The sequence below is a fragment of the Zingiber officinale genome, chromosome 10A, assembly GCF_018446385.1.
Source record: "Zingiber officinale cultivar Zhangliang chromosome 10A, Zo_v1.1, whole genome shotgun sequence".
Classification (NCBI taxonomy): Eukaryota; Viridiplantae; Streptophyta; class Magnoliopsida; order Zingiberales; family Zingiberaceae; genus Zingiber; species Zingiber officinale.
This window is the reverse complement of record NC_056004.1, coordinates 31,656,323-31,676,244: the sequence shown is the minus strand read 5'-3', so window position 1 is coordinate 31,676,244 and position 19,922 is coordinate 31,656,323. Positions and strand designations below refer to the sequence as shown.

At 38.3% G+C, this 19,922-nt stretch overlaps 1 protein-coding gene across 1 annotated transcript; it reads right to left on the bottom strand.

Annotated features, from left to right (window-relative positions):
- Nucleotides 1-423: 423 nt before the first annotated feature.
- Nucleotides 424-7,594, bottom strand: LOC122027120 (LRR receptor-like serine/threonine-protein kinase ER1). The gene is made up of 27 exons (XM_042585977.1): nucleotides 7,126-7,594; nucleotides 6,200-6,338; nucleotides 6,006-6,077; nucleotides 5,836-5,907; nucleotides 5,599-5,670; nucleotides 5,437-5,508; nucleotides 5,294-5,365; nucleotides 5,134-5,205; nucleotides 4,982-5,053; nucleotides 4,833-4,901; nucleotides 4,644-4,715; nucleotides 4,414-4,485; nucleotides 4,079-4,150; nucleotides 3,934-4,005; nucleotides 3,781-3,852; nucleotides 3,630-3,701; nucleotides 3,194-3,265; nucleotides 3,035-3,106; nucleotides 2,882-2,953; nucleotides 2,714-2,785; nucleotides 2,535-2,603; nucleotides 2,388-2,459; nucleotides 2,212-2,285; nucleotides 1,903-2,031; nucleotides 1,448-1,795; nucleotides 986-1,356; nucleotides 424-902 (listed from the first exon to the last, which is right to left on the bottom strand). Exons 1-27 carry the CDS (start codon nucleotides 7,202-7,204, stop codon nucleotides 546-548), a joined length of 2,931 nt encoding a protein of 976 aa, XP_042441911.1. The 5' UTR covers nucleotides 7,205-7,594; the 3' UTR covers nucleotides 424-545.
- Nucleotides 7,595-19,922: the final 12,328 nt, after the last annotated feature.

Genomic DNA, 19,922 nt, shown 5'->3' with positions numbered 1-19,922 from the left:
ATCCAATTACCCTTCGAATAAAAACAACGGCGGAAAAGCATATTCAATTGCACAGCACAAGCCAATCCCCTTCGATGCTTTTTTGAAAGCGTCGCCTGTCAACGTTTTCCCGGCTATCGCATCGCAATCAAGGCTGGTCCCCAGGCTCCCGTACACCCCCCCAAAGCACCGTCCACTTCCCGAGAAGAAATAAGCCAACCGCACTGTGAGAGCGGCAGCACAATAACTCAGAGCTCACGAGAAACCACCGTCGACAAGGACGCTTGGGACCCACGCGAGACCCCATACAGCTCACCCCCCGTCCTCGCTTGCTCAGTGAATGATTAACCTGTTCATGACCCACGCCAGTGTCAGAGATTGTGCATCTTTGCGCAGCGATAACTTGGCTACAATACATGGGTCACATGCCTCCAGAGCTATGGATGACAAAAACAAAGCATTCCCTTCATGTATTTTACAGCAACACAAGAGAGCTTCTACTCCACTTAACTGTGGTCATCATCATCTTGTGCCAAAACATAATACATGATCTATAATAGAAAATTTTAAATGGAATTTTGCGATATCACTTCGCCGAACTTGAGGAAGAGCTGCGCGTCGGATGTGCTCTGCGACCCGACGCAGCTCAGGGCGTTCTTGGTCTTGAGGTTGGCATACCCGTCGATGTAGCTTGGCGCCAATGGGGCTTGTGGTTGGGTCTGCTTTGGTGTCGGATCCGACTGCACGAGACATCCGAGCACACGGCTTACCTCGTGCATGGTCGGTCGGTCGGAGGGTTGCCTTTTGGTGCAGAGAAGAGCCAGTTGAAACACTTTTTTCGCGTCTCCGAGATCTTTGCATGTGGAGGAAACATCCGGATCTACTGTCTCCATGACAGCATTGCTCGAGGCCTTTGACAGAATCTGTTAACACGATAAAATAAGCCGCACCGAGCAGTTGCATAAATTGTGAATAAATTACTTCAGATCAAGTATAAGAGGATTACCAACTGATGAAGATTGGACTCGTTGTCGACCGCCTTCCTCCCGGTCAGAAGTTCAAGCAGGACAATGCCAAAGCTGTAAACATCAGACTTCTCGTTCAATCTAGACGTCCGAGCATATTCAGGATCTATGTATCCAATTGTGCCCATTACATAGGTGGAGGTGTGAGTTTTGGAGATACAAAGGCTCTTTGCAATGCCAAAATCTGTGAGATGGGCTTCAAAATCTTTGTCCAGGAGGATGTTTGAGGACTTAACATCTCGGTGTATAATTCGGGGGCTACAGTCATGGTGGAGGTAAGCCAGGCCTTGTGCCGAGCCAAGTGCGATACGGAGACGTGCCTCCCAATCCAGTTTTTTCTTCTTTGTAGGGCCTGCCATTTTTCATGCAACTGAGGAACTTGCAATGTTTTCAAAGAAAATGGATTTACAAGCAAACAGGAAATTTTGAAAAGAATACCATACCATGTAGGATATCCCATAGGCTGCCATTCTCCATGTAATCATAAAAGAGGAGGTTGCCGATTGGGGACAGCGAGTACCCCTGGAGGCTGACCAGATTCCTATGCTTGATACTCCCTACAGTATCGAGTTCGGTTTCGAATTCCTTCAAGTTCTGTGGATATTGAGAATACAATCTCTTGATAGCTACTGGTTTGCAATTCTTCAGCATACATTTGTATACTGTGCTTGATGCACCATAACCAATAATATATTTCTCACTAAGGTTTTCTGTCATTCTCATGATATCCTCGTACACATGAAGAGCCATATTCATGTGAAGGATCACCAGCTTTGGTGAAATATTATTAACTGCAAGATTACAAATAGATTAAAAATTCTTGCAACAAAAATTGATATACATATTAAAAATCCTCGCAAATCATCTCTACCTATGTCGCAAACATACATAAGGGTACCTGGTTTGTGAATTGAGCTATCTGAAAACGGAGGCGGTTTGTGTGGTCGGCAAGCTGCAACTAAGACCGCCAAAAGGATTAACAAAGCACCAAAGGCAATGCCCCAAATGGCAGCTTTTGAGAATGGAGCTGCATAGGGTAAAAGAGGATTAATTATCGCAGACTATGTATTAGTTCGTTTGATAGTCTAACTAAACAATGCATAACAGTTGATACATTGTACATCAAGAAAGACAAGAAATTCATATCTTGCAAAAGACTGGGAGAAATACTAATGATCCAGAAGCCATTTTATCGTAAAAAGTATACCTCGCTGTGGTGGATGGGATGAGTGGCAAGGAGAGCTTAACCAGTAGCCACAAAGTCCGAGATTTCCTATAAAACTGCACACACGCATACAATGCAAGGAGTTTGAGTAATATATTTTGAATGCCGAAAGATACATTAATAAAGACTATATCATTCAATATTCTTCAACTCCTCACCTCTCAGGAGAAAATCGGGAAAAATTGTTGACTGTGGGAACATCACCAACAAAATTATTATTGGATAGGTTCCTGTTTGTGAACAAAAACAATTAGGTCGATTGTTTTGAAACTGCAGTACATGTGATCTTTCTAAAATCAACTTACAGAACAAGAAGACTTGGGCAGTTAGTGAGAGCTACGATGCCACCAGACAAATTGTTGTTTTCCAAATTCCTGCAACAAAATTAAACATCAGCACGGCATAATAACAAACTTCCTAGTCTTTCTAACGGATTGATTTAATAGTTCCGAAAACACACTAACTACTTCAGAGAGAAGTATACAGTGTGATCATATTCTGAAGCAGTCCAAGTTCCTCAGGAATTGCATTCGACAAGTAGTTTTTCGACAAATCACTGAAATTTACAAACCAACCAAACATCACTTGAGTTACAAATAGAAAAAGGATAAACGTATTCATAAAATCCCAATGGAGTGGCCAAGCATCTTACATCTCCTGGATGCTTCTCAAGTTTCCAAACTCAGCAGGTATGTTACCAGAAATTTGATTATTGCTCAAATTTCTAGAAATTGGTGAGATAGGAACATCAGAGGAAAATTAGAATGACACGGAAAAAAATATATATTTTATACAAATAACTCACAATTTCAGAAGATGTTCTAAACCACCAATAGATGAAGGTATGGGGCCATTTATCTCATTGCACGATATGTCTCTGCCGAAAACCAATATATCTTGTTATGAAGTAGATGTACATGTAGCACACTTCACTCTTAGACTCCAATTAAATATGATTACTCACAGTGTGTCCAAATTACTAATTTTAGACAATTCAAATGGTATAGATCCCTTTAATTTGTTTAATGAGAGGTTCCTGCATAACCAAAGATTCCTCAAATTAAGCAATAAATTAAACATTAAAAAGTAATACTAACAATTGTTGTAGATGATATCAGTGAAGCGCTGGAGCTAAGCAACAGATAACTCTGTAATCATTATAACCAAGAGAATAGATTTGTATGCATTAACGAGAAAATATCGGAAGATTTTTTATAGACAACAAAGGAGTGATACTGGTCATGCAGTATTTATCCATGGTCAACTAAAAACAAAAAAAGCTCTCTGTTGGAACTCTGTTTCTAAATAACATGAGAGAAGGGAAACACCACACACTACATTAAAAATATCAAGAGTGAATAATATCAAGTGAAAAAGAAGAAAAAAGTACAGCATCTTACAGATATGTCATGCTCTCCAGTTTCTTAAATGCTCGTGGAATGGTTCCATTTAGTTTATTGCCATGTGCATTTCTGGGATCAAATCAAGGAATAAGATGCATTGAAAAGATTAATAGCCAATAATACATCAGGATTGAAAGAATCTTCTTACAAACTATTTAGATTCACACATGAGCTCAAGTTTTCAGGGATAGGTCCTTCGAGATTGTTGTTGGCAATATTTCTGCAGAAGTTTCACTGACAATCATCAGTTTTGTATTCTAAAGGTACTAACACACATGAAATGCCTTCAAAATTGACATACAAGTCAAACAAATCGGTGAGGTTTCCAAGCTCAGGGGGAATGTAACCACTGAGCTGGTTATCATTCAGCTCCCTGCAAAATGATTCAATTTAGATGCTACAAGACCATAGATTCACCATTTTATGTGGTCAAGGCATCCACTTACAAGTAGTGAAGCCTTGTCATGTTACCCAGCTCCGGCGGGATTGACCCAGTCAACTTGTTGCTTTGCAGATACCTGTTTATTTTAAAAATGTCATTAGCGTCTTAATAACCTGAAAACAAGGATAGACAAAAGATCATAAAATCATTATGAAGAAATTGTTACATTTAGTTCAACATATCCAAGCTATAAAATGTATGAAGCTTTCCATGACATAGTCTTAACGTGCCAAGTCACATTAGTGTGAGATAAAGAACAAAGGTATTTAGAACAATCATCTTCAACAAAATTTTATCCTTTTAGGATAATGTCCTTGAAACCTACTATATAAGACTTACAGTTTCTCAGTATACGTCAAGTTGCCCAAAATAGGAGGAATCGGTCCACTAAGAAAATTGCAACTCAGATCTCTGCAATATGAATGAAGACAATTAAACATTGGGATCTAATGTAAACATAGTTCTGACACTGCCACTGATAACCAAGAATTTAAGTTAGTGCAATCTAATCATGTGGAGCAGAATCATCAAAGAAAACCAAGTAATGATGAATTAATCATGGATCTTACAGCACTGCAAGAGCTTGCATCAAACCGATCACAGGTGGAATGGGTCCAGTAAATCTGTTCCCTTGCAAAGATCTGCTATGGATTATATCAATAAGAATCTTGACATCTCTATGATTCATGAATCAGTTAACTATTCTAGAATAAATAAAAAATAAGACAACCATAAAAGAAAAGATTATTGCCACTTACAGCGTTGCGATTTGCAAAAATCCAATATTAAATGGAATTTCTCCTGTAAGTTGATTGTATGACAAGTCCCTATATTGCAAAGGGAAAGTCATCTCTTGCTAATAAAAAACTAACTTCCTTAACAGAAACAGAGTGGAAATGCTACATACAAAACTTGAAAACTGGTACAATTTCCAATGCTCTCCGGTATATTTCCAGTCAAGCTGTTGTTCTTCACGTCACTGGCAGAATTTTTTTTGTAAGATATAATAATCATAGAATTTGCTTGTTGGTCATGCATTTCTAGACACTGTTGACTTACAAGTACCACAACCCTGTCAACTGGCACATATCAGGCGACAAATTTCCTTCCAACTTATTACCGCGGAGACCCCTGATACAGATCATAATTCAAGTTCACCGGTAGAATATGGATAGCTAAACCAGAAATGTGGAAGCATGAATCACCGATGATTGCTTACAAGTATTGTAACACTTCATTCCAGTAGATAAGCCTTGGTATCTCCCCACTCAATTTATTTTGAGCTAGGTCCCTAGGGTTGGGTAAGAGATAACGGAATCAAATCCATCATTAGATGAGAAAACAAGATAACAAGATACTTACAATATCTTCAAGTTTGGAATTTGCGATAAAGTTGAAGGAATAGGTCCAATCAATTGATTGTTCTTCAAGATCCTATAAGATAGAGGATAATTCTCAGTTGATAGTGATGGTGAATGCTGACTAAAGTCTATCCAGAACATGTTTCATCTAATCAGTTCTTACAAGTTCTCCAATTGCTTCAGCTTTGATATCGAAAAAGGTATGTCCCCATAGATGTTGTTGAACGATAAGTCCCTAACCGTCAGAGGGATTTTATTAGCAAATGAAGCATTGTCTGTTAACCCAATAAACAAGGTACAATTGGGTTCAAACAAATTAAAAGACTCTTAGGAGGTATAAAGCAATTGAAGAAGTGCCATGAGTGTGATTAAGGAAATGAATTCCCGTGATCATACTCACAATGTTTTCAAGGACGAGCAAGCACCGATCTCATCTGGGATTTGTCCAGACAATCGATTGGCCTTCAGATCACTTTTCAGAGACACCAGAACAACAAATGAACACAATGCTCAAGGAGTTAAGCGCACACATATGCATCAAACAGAAGGAGAAGTTTCGATGTTTCTTACATAGAAACAAGGCTCTTGAGGTTTCCGACAGCAGGAGATATCTCCCCATCAAGATTCAGTCCAGATAGATTACTGAAATTTCACAACAAATCAAAAACAAGAAAAATAAAAAGCCAACAGAAATAATCATTAGATTAATCAGGATTGTAAGATATCATAAGAATAAACAGCGAGCTTAGATTATGCGATCTTACAGCGCCACAACATTAAATGTCGCATTGTCACAAGTGACCCCTCGCCACAAACAATAGTCAGAAGATGGAGCATCCGTCCAATCATACAATATGTTGCCAACATTACGGAATGACTTCTTGATCTCCAGTAACGTGGCACCTAAAACGCAGTGGATTCCAAGTATAATTAAAAACGATAGCATAGAAAGTACTACAATTATTATAAGTTCTTGATCCCTATGATCAGCAGTAAAAGTATTAAAATATGGTTCTACTAGAATCCATATCAACAAATAAAATAATGTAAAGCAACTCCTTTTATGCCTATCACGTTGCAGACATAGAGCTACTAGAAGATCCAAGCACTCGGGCTGTTGCTGAGCTGATATCGTTCTTGAACAACCAAAAATGGAGAAAGTGTGAGGAAATTGAGCATTAAATGAAAACTGAGAGGAAAACCAAGAAAAACAAGTGAAGTGAGGCAGACAACAAAGAAGGGGAAAAAATATATTTGTATGATGTAGAGGAGAAACCCACGTTCCTCAAACTGAAAAGACCTAGCAAAGCAGGAAAATCTGGCGTCAAATGAAGATAGAAATAGGAGCGCTAGGGAAGCTAAACAGAGTAGTAGAATAGAATTAAGCTTGCGGAAGATTAGAAGACATTAAAGTAAAGGATCTCGACAATATTAAAAAAAAAAACGTAGTGGATCAAGCAAAAGGAGCTAAGAAATCACAGAACCAGAAAGTGTACTTCCATCACAATAAAATATTAAGAGAAGTAATGATGCTCCGAACAGTCTATTAGTATAGAAAAATAAGGTGACGATCCGCGAGGCAGTCCTTAATTTCCTCTATTCATTCTCTCGGACACAACAAATAAACAAACAAACAAACAAATAAACAAAAAAAAAAAAATCCGAGCTTTCGTCTAATTCCATAGCTCACCGTCGCTCGCTTCGCCGTGCACCGAACTCAGAGCCCCGAGCAGGACCAAGACGGCGAGCCCTCCCCACGGCACGGCCATGGGCAGTCGGCGCGGAGATCCAAGACCCGACCTTTCGTGCCGAACGGAGGAGGCGCCACCAAAAGGAGGCAATGGGAAGCAAAGGAACAGCGGCCTCTTCTATTCGAAGCTGTAGCGGAATGCTACGCAGCAGTAATCCCTATTTACTGCAGGGACCGAGGAGGGAAGATTTGATCGAGAAGAGAAAGAGATGGGGATCACATCACGATGAAGTTGCTCGACCGGTCACATCACTCTGGCAGCGTCCCTGAATACAGTTCATCGCCTTGTTCACCCTCCTCTAACCTCTTTTACTCCTCCCCTGCTCTGTTGCGCGGAGAGAGAGAGAGAGAGAGCGAGGGGGAAAGAAAGAGAGATAGAGAGGTAGGTGCAGGCAGGTTATGGCATCGGCATTGACAGCGTAGTAGGGAGGTTGCAGAGCAGAGATGTGTGTTTCCTTTATCTTTTTTATTATTATTATTTTTTATTTATTTATTTTCTTGGAATTTTTTTTCATTTGACTTTGTAAAATATATCGGTAAGTATTGCTGGGTGAGTGATCCCTGTGAGTGTAGTACTGCGTCACTGTGTTGTGCCTTTCAACTCTGCTTCATGCAGACAGAAGTGTCATGTGCTTGGGTCACTGACAGGATATGGAAACCACGTGGCACGGATAGCGCTTTGTTTCCCTCCCCTGATGGGCGTATGGGTGCGCACATTTAAATAAAGATTATTTAATGGGGTTTTTTTTCATGGTCGTTTACAGGTGAATAATAATTCAAATGATACTCTAGGGAATCTCATGTTAAAAAAATATTTAATCTTACTTTCCATTCTTAAAAAAAATTATTCTGTTAAAATTAGTTTAACTGCGCCAATAATAATCCGTTTATATATATATATAAATATATATATATTATTAAATCACGTAAGATAAATTTAATATTATTCAATTATTTCTTTATTTTCTATTTCATCTATCGATTAGTTTTTTATAACTCAATCAATTTCACTATATGCTAAAACAACAAAATTTTAAATGAATCAAAGTCGATTTTAGATAAAATTAATTGATAATTTGATATATCAGTTGATTTTATCTAAAACTAACGGATGGACAAAATAATTTTGAATTAACATGAAACTAATTCTTATATGTTCATCTACCTCTCTTTATTATATCTTATATTGATATAAAATTAGATTATATGTGTTCGATTAATTTTTTTGATTATATTCATGTCCTCAAATATCAATTTGACATAATATATTGAAAGCATTGATTTTCTTGAATATGAAATAATTTTTTAAAATATTTTTTTATTCAAAGATTATTGTTCTCAAGATATTAAATCAAATTGATGTTTAAAGGTATAGAAATAATGGAGAGTTAAATTAAATAAACACATAAAAATTGATTTTATGTCAATCCGAAGTCATTTAGTCCACTAACAGATTTTGGTAAAATTGACTGATGAACTAAATGACCTCAAATTGACATAAAACTAGTTCTAAAAATATTTGAAAATTTTAATTTATTTTTAAAAAATTATTGCTCTCAATATATTGAGTCAAATTGATATTTAAGAGTATGGATATAATAAGGCACCCTTTACCAATGGGAAGTAGGGAAAATTCGAGATCGTTTGGTCCATTAGTCAGTTTTTTTTTAATATGAATTGATTTTTTTTAAATATATTCATGTTCAAAAAATCATTGTTTACAATATATTGAGTTAAATTGATATTTGAGGACATGGATATAATCAGGAGAGGTAGACGAACACATAAGGAGTAGTTTTATGTTAATCTGAGGTCATTTGGTCAATTAGTATATTTTAAGTAAAATTGACTGATGTACCAAATATCAAATTAACCTTTAAGGGTATGGATATAATCATGAGAGATAGTCGAACACCAAGAAATTAGTTTTATGTCAATCCGAGATCGTTTAGTCTATTAACCAATTTTATCTAAAATCAACTTTAAAAAATAAAAATGAGTCAAGTGATCTATTTAAAATTTCGACGTTTCAACTAAAACAATTCCACTTATCCAAAAAATCAGAGAAGGATAAAATAAAAAAATAGATATGCGATTTAGTAATTTAAAAGCTACAGTAATTTCGAAAACTTATCTACCCCTTATATGTTGCACATCATATGGTGCACAACACTTAATGTAATATATTTTTTTTAATTTTATTAATTTAAATATTATACTCTAAATTTTAAATCCTGAACCTTAAATATTAAAAAATATTTTAAAAAACTTACACTAAGTACTCACGAGATGTAAGTACGACATAACTAAATTTATATATTTATTTGGTAGCATATACATCAAATGATAAGTAGTAAGTATATTTTATTTTATTTTAGAATTTAGAATATATAATTTAGAATTGAAGCTATAGGAATTTTAAAAATAAAAAATAAAAAAGATTATACATGTATCGTTAGGTGCGTAGGGTAAATATATGATGACTTTTAGTGGGTTTTTTTTTTTAAAAAAAACCTACTATATAAAATTGGCTCAAGTTTTACTAATGTTAAGAAAAATAATGTAAAAATGCAAACAATTATCTCAAAAAATAACAATATGTCATGACTCCCCGGGTCATGATTTTAAGAACTAATTATTATATTACAAAGAATGAAATTAAAATTTTACAATGAATTTATTGCCAGCCATAGCAAAATAAATCTTCCAATTTATTATATCCTGTGAAAAAAAAATCAAATTGTATTTTGAGAGTCTGTTTTTGTATAAATTGTATTGCGGATTTATAGAATAAAAAAAAAGGATCGTCTTAGATGTCTAAATTATTAAAAAATAAATAAAACAAGCGTAAACCAATTTCTAATAGAAATCAAACCGTAATAATAAATAAATAAAAGTAGAACCAATCATAAAAGCTTAATAGGAATTTGTGCAAACTAGTCTTTTTCAAACAAAGAGACATCACTGCATATAAAATTGAACATACTTGATACTACTTTTTTTTTTGGTGAAGCCGGAAGGTTCGTGCTAATCATTACAAAGAATATATTATTTTTTTCTAGCTTATCCATATTTTTTGGAAGTCAAGAGACAAAGAAAACGATTATATTTTATTAGCCATGTACAATCAAAATCATTATAATGATTAGTGCAAGAAAAAATTATCCCTTGATCAAATAATTTCATTATTTGGTAAGACAAAAAAAATGAGAATGAAATCTGGAGAAAGTGACTTAGATGTTTTACAAATATTAAAATTTGGTAATAGAATTAGTAGATGGCATAAAAGATTCAAGAGGTCGAAATCAACTATGTTGTTTAGAAAACTATAACACTAGCAACATCTCGCCCCCATTTCAAGCGATTCGCCTTTGATTTGTGTGTTTTTCTTGTGCATATCTAAAAGTATTTGTTCATCAAAATTAACCCAAATATGCCAAAAGTTCAAGTAGGATATTGCTCATCTTTGTTAGTTTAAAAGGCGATATACTTGTGGATTTACCTAACTTAACTAGTTTATGCATTAGCATACATGCACAAAATTATAGAGACACTCAGCTACAATTACAAACAATTAGATATGCAATACTCATCAGATATGCAATATTTTGTCTTTCTCAACTAAATCAATTTGTTTTGAATCATCTATTATTAAGTTATTTTTGCCTTTGAATAACAATAAGGAAAAGCTTAAGATAATGTTGAGGGTAAGATTGAATTTATATTGTGATCCTATCTGAAAATTGAAGATAACGCTCTGGGCAGATGACTTCAAGGTTGACTAGACGAAGACTTTAAAATAAGTAGGATATCCTATTTACTGAAATAAAAAAAAAATCCTCTACACACACTAAAATGAGTAGACAAATGTCAATGCCAAAAATCAGAGAGGAGATCCCTAGCGAAGGCCTTCCAATACTCAAGTCAATAGTGTTCGAACGAGAAGAGGAATAGTGGTCGAATAACGAGAGCTTGCGCGTAGTGAAATATGTGCTCAAAGCGTACCTTGTCAATGGAAAGGACTCTCCTTTATATAATATCTCTCATAAGCTCCGTAATCATGAGGTGGCAGAGGATGTTGGGTGTCAGAAGCTGTCGAGTAAAGGAATATATACAGCCTGCGAGGCGAGTAGTAATCATCCGAGGAATCCTCCGTTACCCGTGTACACCTTTTTGAACCAATGCCATTAATGAGACAATTCCAGGAATATACTGTTGGCTGCTAGAAGAGGTATAATCACCTTCGAAGAAAGTCACAATGAATTCTTACATTATATAGGAGAATATTATCTGACAAACAATTATTATTCTCTGACAAGTTATTATGATTCTCTAACACTATTATCTCCTAAGCATATCTTAGTCAGACGCTTAGTCGACCGAGTGTATATCAATAAAGTGGTGAACGAATAGTCCTCAGTATAGTAGGATCGTCTAGTCCATAAGTCGGGTGACCATATATTGCATCACACTAGCCTTTCTGATAGTGAAGTAATTATGAAGATAAATCCCTTAGGTCTGATCGGTTCCATGATCAACCGGTCACATACTGAGATACTTGCCTTTGAGGTAGCTTGAGTTAAGGAAATCTGGCCAGTCTTTCAACCGATTGGCTGTATTTTGTAGTGGCAAATTGATATGTAGGTGAGCTACTGGGTCTTGTAGGGATGCTCTGCTTTTAAGGATGCCCTGATATATATCACGTGATACAGGAGGTCTAATTGTGAAGTAAAACAAAAAATCTAGTCCCCTAGGTCCAAGTGGTTATCTGACCGACCAGCCCTATGCAAGAATATTATTCCTAAATAATGGAGGGTTGAACCCCGAGAGACCTGAATGGTGCTTTCAAATGATCATCCTTATATCTGGAGGCCCATCCCTGGTCGCTGAAGTAATGCCCTGAGCTTTATGAACTCGGTCAGGTTTCTTCTAAGACGTATTTACCTTATGAGGAGAATATGAAGCCCTGTAACTCTGGCCATCTTTATACTCGTTCACCCATACATAGGAGGACGAGGAAATGAACAGTGAAAGTCCATATGCTGACTAGTTGCAAGTTGTACTTTGAGTAAAATGTTGGATCATTAAGACTTGGACGCATATATCCTCAGACGGCCTTATGGCAGGCCGATCCATTCTTAAACTCGAACGGATGATAGTTGTCCGAATATATGCGAAATTCTTAATACAAATAGGAAGAAATAGACCCCTTCTGATCTATTCCGCACATAAGCCAACCATCCTTACATTGAGGATCTTAACATTGAGCAAGGAGCCAAGCTCGATTAAGAATGCCCTTCTGATTGTCACCTCCCCTTGACTTTGACTACCTCGTTACCTGACTCTGACTGTCACATCATACCTGGGTCTGCTCATAACATCCTACATCACTAGCCTCCCCTTTAAGTATAGTCGAAGGAGGTGAATAGTCGAATGATTGGACTCAAGTTTTGTTTCAGCCCGTTCATCCTTTTTGTTGGCCCAGCCAGATAAATAAACCTCTGACCCGATTATTCCACCCAACTCCCGTTTGAGTTTTTAAGTTGTACTTGGCTATATTTTTAGAAAAAATGTGTGCCAGAGGACCAGTACGCCTAGCAGTGTACCAATGATATGTAAGAAGGTATTTTCCAGCATAATGATTCAGCTGTCTTGTCTATCATAAATGCCCATTTATGGATGTGTCACGTGTCCTGCTAACACATTCTTTGAAGCGACAGTTGACACAAGCCTTTTCGTATGGCCCAACGACACTTCTCTCTTGGCAAATCGATGGTTATCCAAGAGTTTACTGTTTTAATCGAATGGTTGTAGTATGGCCTTATCTCGTGGAGCCTATTCAAAAACCCTAAGTGTTGCGGAAACACATCACCTTGTGCTTCGTCTCCTTCTCTCTTTTCTCTGACAATCTACTTTGAGCAACCTGTCCTTCTTTCGATCTCACCCAGTAAGTCCTTCCTCAAAACTTGCTATTAATTTTTTTACTTTCTCTCATAGCCCGGGAGTCTATGGCCCCTGGTATACTTTCATCTGTTCTGATTTTGATAACACTAACCAACGAACACTCCATTTGCAATGTGAAATGCCCCTAAACCACTATATCCGCCTTCCCAACCCCTAGGCTCACCCCCATCACTCTCCTTCAGGCTGCATCACATTTTTCAAAGATCAACTGAAAATTGATTTGCATTTTCAAATCCCCATCTTTTTTTCTGAAATAAGTTGTTATTTCAATATTCCTTTATCCTAATTTGCTTCGAATGCATTCCGAAGTATATATGGGATGTTCATATTGTTTTGCTTGTATGATATTCCCCCCACTTCTCACAATTTTCATTTGTTTTTGTACCCTAAAAGATTGGAATAGGGTTTTTTTGATTTCAATCTCACCCTAAGGCAGTGTTCTTCACGAACATGTCAACTTCCAATAAGGGATGGAAAGATTGTTTCTTCTTTGTTGAACTGCCCGAGCCCATTTCCTGGCCAACCGAGTGGTGGTCTGATCTTCCTTCACTTCCCATCCTTGGGAATTTCAAGGTTGATACAACTTTCATTTACTATTCAAAGAAGCTAGGTGGTGTTCAGTTCAAGGCCTCGAAGCTGCTGCGCAAGGGCTTACTATACTTGTTCAAACTAAGTCTTATTTGAGCGAAGCTTCCTTATTTGGTAAGTCTTATCAACTTGTTCTTTATGTTGACACTAACTAAAATCTTGCTTGTTTATTGTAGTGGATGCCTTCTTTGAATATATAACTTCTGAACGTCTTCACCTAAATGAGGTCGAGCTTCTTAAGCGAGAGCAAGTGCTATTAGCCGAGTGAACTCAACAATCGATCGGTCCCTCCAGCGAGTCATCTAGTGGTCAGGTAGTTGCGTCCAGCGAGGAGGCCATGTAGGAAAGTGTAAAGCCCGAAAATTCTCAAAACTGTTTTAGAAATATAGTATGATTTTTCTGGAATTTTTAGATATTTTCCCGGAATTTTCCGAGTAGCGGAAGTAGCAAAAATAATTAGAACCGTAAAATAGCTTAGGCGGGAATCGAACCCGAGACCTATGGTTTACGGGTAAGTTTAGTAACCGGTGAACCCAGCAGGGCCGTGCTGAAAGAAAGAGGAATCAATTATATTTATATTAGAATTGGGCCTAGTTACCCACTTAATATAAATAGAAGAACTTAAGTTGGGTTGGTTTATTTTAGAATTGGTTCGGCACCTCCTCACCTCACGCCACTTTTCCCTTCCAAAACCTCACCGCCGCCTCTCCCTCCTTCTCCTCTTCCTCACGCACGGCACACCAAGGCAAGGGTCCATAGGTTCATCTTCCGGCGACGACTCCAACACGAAAGAGGTTCTTCTCCGCGAGAGAAACGCGAAGACGTGATCGGATCGTCGAGAGGATCATCTCCACCGGAACTCTAGCGAATAGAATCGTAAGAAATTACGATCAAGAGGTAAGAAACCCCTCACCTGCAGTATAATAGCTCCGTTTGGATTTTCTATGCATTAGATTAGTAATATGCAGATTTTGTTGACATGTAAGGTGTTTTAACCCTCCTCTCAGATTTAGGGATTTTAGTTGAGCACCTTTAGATGGGCTGGACACGCTTACCCTCTTCAGTTGGGGTTGTAGACGTTGTCGGGTGCCTAAAGGTGATCTCCCTAATAAAGAGGAGAGTTGGGGCACACTAAGTGTTCGACAAAATAACTAGATCAGTAAAAATGCAACTTAGGCATTTTAATAGTACAGTTAAATGCATTAGAAGCGTTTAAAACAGTAAATCAGTTTATTTTAGCTATATGGGACTACGGTCCAATGGGTGGGCTCCCACGATCGCCTCTAGGTTCAGATAACCTAGCTCTAGGTTCGATAACCTAGAAACAGCAATATAAGAATAGCTCAGATAGTATTTTATTTTAGTGGCACTGTATTGGATTAGATATCCATTGGGTTGGACTCCCACGATCGTCCCTAGGTTCAGGATAGCCTAGAAACCCTGCTAAATTCGGACTTGCAACCCGGATCTAGTAGGGATGCGCACAACAAGTACAGTTGCCGGGCCCAAACAGCATGATTATGTATTTTCACTTATTATGTATTAGATTTCAAAACTCAAAATCAATTATGCTAGTTGAGTTTGTTTCCAGTTACAGATTTAGTTTCAGTTAGTTTAGCCTATATTCAGTTCAGTGTTTATTTGGTTGCTTTGCCATGATTCAGTGCTTATGCCATGCTTATATGTTATGCCTTACGATTTCAGTATGCCATGTCTTAGCAAGTTCAGCGCATATTTTCAAATAGCATGATTTAAAAGCATATTGCATCGAATGCATGATTTTGTGAGGTAGATGGTTTCTTACTAAGCTTTTTGGCTTACAGATACTATTTTCCTTATACTGCAGATACAGGTAAAAGGAAAATGGACTAGCAGAGGAAGCTGGAGGGCAATGCAAAGATGGTGGGTGTGTATGGAACTGGAATCAAAGGTCCTTGGGGGACGTAGCAAATTGAGCATTAGACTCTTTAGCATTTACTTTAGCATTTTATTTATTGGTTTTGGTTTACATGTTCTAGGCACTTTTAGTTGTGTGTGTTGCCATGAATTCCTAAACTATGCCTTATGTTAAGTTAGATTACTAGTTTACGTCATTAGAATGTTATTACATGTTATTAGAATAGTTATGATGCATTAGTTAGATGTTATGTGGGGTTTTGGCACGAAAGTCTGAAATCGAGTTTCGGATCGAAATCAGACTCGATCGGTCTCCCGGCCGATCGGGGCTATGTCGGATCGGTCGGTAAGCCGATCCGACCAGATCTGATATCTCTGTATCCTCTGGATCGGTCGGTAGGCCGATCCGGTATGATCTGATGGCGAGTCCACGATTTCAGTGCTGGATCGGTCGGACCGACCGATCCATACATCTGGATCGGTCGATGAACCGATCCGGTGGGAACGAAGCGATGTAGCCGGGATCGGACAACCGACCGATCCAGGGTCTTGTGACGTACCAGTAGCAGCTGGATCGGTCCGTGGATCGATCCGGAGGGTGTTACCAGTTGTAAATACCTCCCCTAGCATGTGTACAACTCCAAGGTACACCCGGAATGTTAGTGTCAGAGTTAACATTAATCAGATAATTAGTAAAATTTTAATTAGCCCAGCTTTCCGCACAGTATAGTGTAGAACGAGGGTAGCGATTCGCCCTACAACCTAGTAGTAGAAGGTGGGTCGTTACAGAAAGGATGAAAGTTGACCCTCTTCTAATTTTTAAAGATTCTCCCTCTGAGGCAGAAGCCCCAACGAAGCAAAGGCATAGGCTAGTCCTCCCATCCGAAGTTTTTAAGGGGCGAGCGCCCCCTACCATTCTGTCTCCGCCCCACCTCACTGTTGGTGCGATTAGCACTAACGATTTAACCCAGGTTTTGATGAATGACAAATAGGTTAAGTTAGGTTTATTGTTGATCTAAAACTCTGATCGAGTGTGCAGGATAAGTCCAGACAGGTCAACGGGCTGACCGGATGTCTGGCACGAAGCCCAGCTAGGTCGACGGGCTGACCGGATAGCTGGCACGAAGTCCAAGCGGGTCGACGGGCTGACCGGACGCTTAGGCACGAAGCCCAGCTAGGTCAACGGGCTGACCAGATAGCTGGCACGAAGTCCAGACGGGTCGACGGGCTGACCGGACGTCTGGCAGGCAAGTAAGGTAAGTCACTGGAGGGGAGTGACTGCGAGGACGCGTTCCCAGGAAGGGAACATTAGGCGTCGATCCGGCTTAGATCCATTTCGGATATCTAAGTCGAGATCGTGACTAGATTCCGGTCTCGGAAAGACGGAATCTAAGTCATACTTTTTCTGTTAATTCATACTTTATAAATTGTGCTAACAATCTGTGTTGCAGGATATATTTTGCCTCGGACTAACCTTGTTTTGCAGGAGAAGGAATCTCTGAAAAAAGGTGGTCCGGGCGCTCGGAGGTCCGGGCGCCCGGAGGCAACTTTTATCCTCTGCGTCGCCTCACCACGTGGAGCATCTTGACTGGACTTGCCACGTCGTACCAGGGCCCCCGGAAGGGGTCCAGGCGCCCGGAGCAGCATATAAAAGAAGCCCCAGGGGTGGAGCTTCAATATCATCTCAGAATTCCTAGATTGCTTTGCTGCTTTGTGCTCCAGCAACGCTAACAAAGCTCCGACAACGCGCCCTTGCTCTTTAAGCTTTCTTTTTTGTCGGTATAGCCTTGTGTTTTATTTCATTAGCATTTCTTGCACTCTTTTTGTAATCACATTCGAATTGCTAGTGATTGCCCAACGAAAGTGGTCAAGGACCACGGGCCTTCGAGTAGGAGTCGTCACATGCTCCGAACGAAGTAAAATCAATTATGTTCATTTACTTTTCCGCTGCGTACTTTTACACTCAAGTTTTCGAATCGATATTCACCCCCCCCTCTATCGAACGATCACGGTCCTATAAGTGGTATCAAAGCAGGTACCGCTCTGATTTGGTGCAACCACCAATCAGACAGGGGGTGAATTTTTTTTTTTTTTCGATTTTCAGTTTTACGTTTAATTTCAAACTAGTATTTTTACCTGTTTTGAAATTTTTTTCTCGTTGCAATTAAATCTAAATTGGTGCAACACCAATTTAGATACTTCTATTATTTTTCTTCTTCCGCACTACTAATCCAAGACCAAGTCTTGGGATTTTTGTTTTTCTTTTCTTTCTTCTGTGCGCAGGACTAAAATGTCTCAGACAGAAGGATTCAGCACAGTACTATACGACCTCCACTCTTCAACGGGGACGACTTTCCGTACTGGAAGAAGCGCATGGAGGTTTACCTCAAAACAGACTTCGACCAGTGGATGAGCGTTACGAGACCCTATAAAATTCCAGCGGACAACTGCGGGAATATACTGGACTGGACAGCAGATTTGAAGAAAAAGGTGTCAACAGAAAATAAAGCGATCAACACTCTACAGTGCGGATTAACAAGAGAAGAACTGAATAGAGTCGGTCCACACAAAAACGCTAAAGAGCTGTGGGACAAATTAATCGAGCTGCACGAGGGAACGAGCGACGCCAAGGTAACAAAACGAGACATGCTTTTAAATAAAATTCTTAATATAAAAATGCAGGAAGGTGAAACGGCGAATCAGCTCCACGCGAGGATCAAGGACATCCTCAACGGGCTTCATGCGATAGGCCACCAGATGGAAAATAGAGACTTAATAAGGTACGCATTAAATGCTTTTCCACATAATAGTTTGTGGGCATCAATCGTAGATGCCTACAAAATTTCTAAAAATCTTTCTAAGTTAAAATTAGACGAGCTTTTCTGTGAATTAGAATTACATGAACAAACTAATGCTGGAGCCGAGAAAGGTATAGCTTTATTTGCAGGTTCCTCCAAAGAAAAGAAGAGTAAGCCTGAATATGAAGAAGATTCCAACCAAGACTCGAAGAAGAACACCGTGAACTTGGTAAGAAAAATGTTCACCGGAGAAAAAGGAGCTTGAAAAGGACCTTCAAAGATTAGTTCTCCTCGAACAAAGAACGTGACTTGCTTGGTGCAATAAAAGGGACACTACAAGAGAATGCCCAAAGCGAAGTTCCACAAACCAAGTCAACCAAAAGAAGGCCCTCAAAGCAACGTGGGACGACTCCTCGGAGATCGGAGGAAGAAGGCGAAACATCGAGCCACCTCGCCGATGGCCCAAGCAGAAGGCAGTCGGAAGATGAAGAAGGTGCAGACCCAAACAAGCCAAGAGTCCGTACTCGTTTCCGAAGGCCCAAATGAGGTATATTTTAATTTAAACAAAAAAATTTTTAGAATTATTTCCTATTTAAATAGTAAATTAATTAAAATAGAAAATGAAAACAAATCACTTCTTGAGGAAAATCAAAACCTCAAGGAATAAATAAAAAATTCAAATCCAACTCAAGATCTAACACTTGAGGAGGAGAATTTATCATTAAAAAATGATATTAACAATTTAAAAGAAATGCTAGAAAAATTTACAACAAGATCAAAAAATCTTAACTTAATCCTGAACAATCAAAAAGCATGTTATAATAAAATCGGACTTGGATACAAGTCGAACTCAAATAAAACTTTTAAGTCATTAATAACTCAGTACAAATCAACTAATCAAGCTTGGGTTCCAAAAGCATGTCTGACCACGCAAGTAGGACTTAATCAATATTATATACCTAAAGAAAAAGTATATTATATAAACTCAATTAAACCAAATAAAAAACCAAAATACAAACCTAAATCGAAAAATTCAAAATTTAAAACTCAACAAAATATAAACTATCACCAAGTTAATTACAATTATAAAAGAAACAGACACAAACCTAAAACGAAAATTTAAATTAAAGGTCAATAATTCAGGGGGAGGCTCCAGAATAGCTGACACCTCCAAAATTAACTAACCCGGCAGGGTAATTAGGATTAGTTAAAAAGAGACCAAGTTTAACTTGAATCATGGTACTGGTGAAGTTTTTGGATGATAGTACGTTAGGGAAGCTTGGGCATCGCATGTCTAGAAAGATATGATTTCGATCTGGTGCATTTGGCCAAGTGGAACTGACCGAAGCTACCCTTAAATGAATCCTAACCAGTTAGACCAAGATTTAGTACTAAGCTCCGTGGATAGGACTATTCGGAAAACCTCGAAAGGTTGGTTACTACTAATGACGTCCATGTGACTCACCAAGCTTAGAAGTTTATCCGAAGATT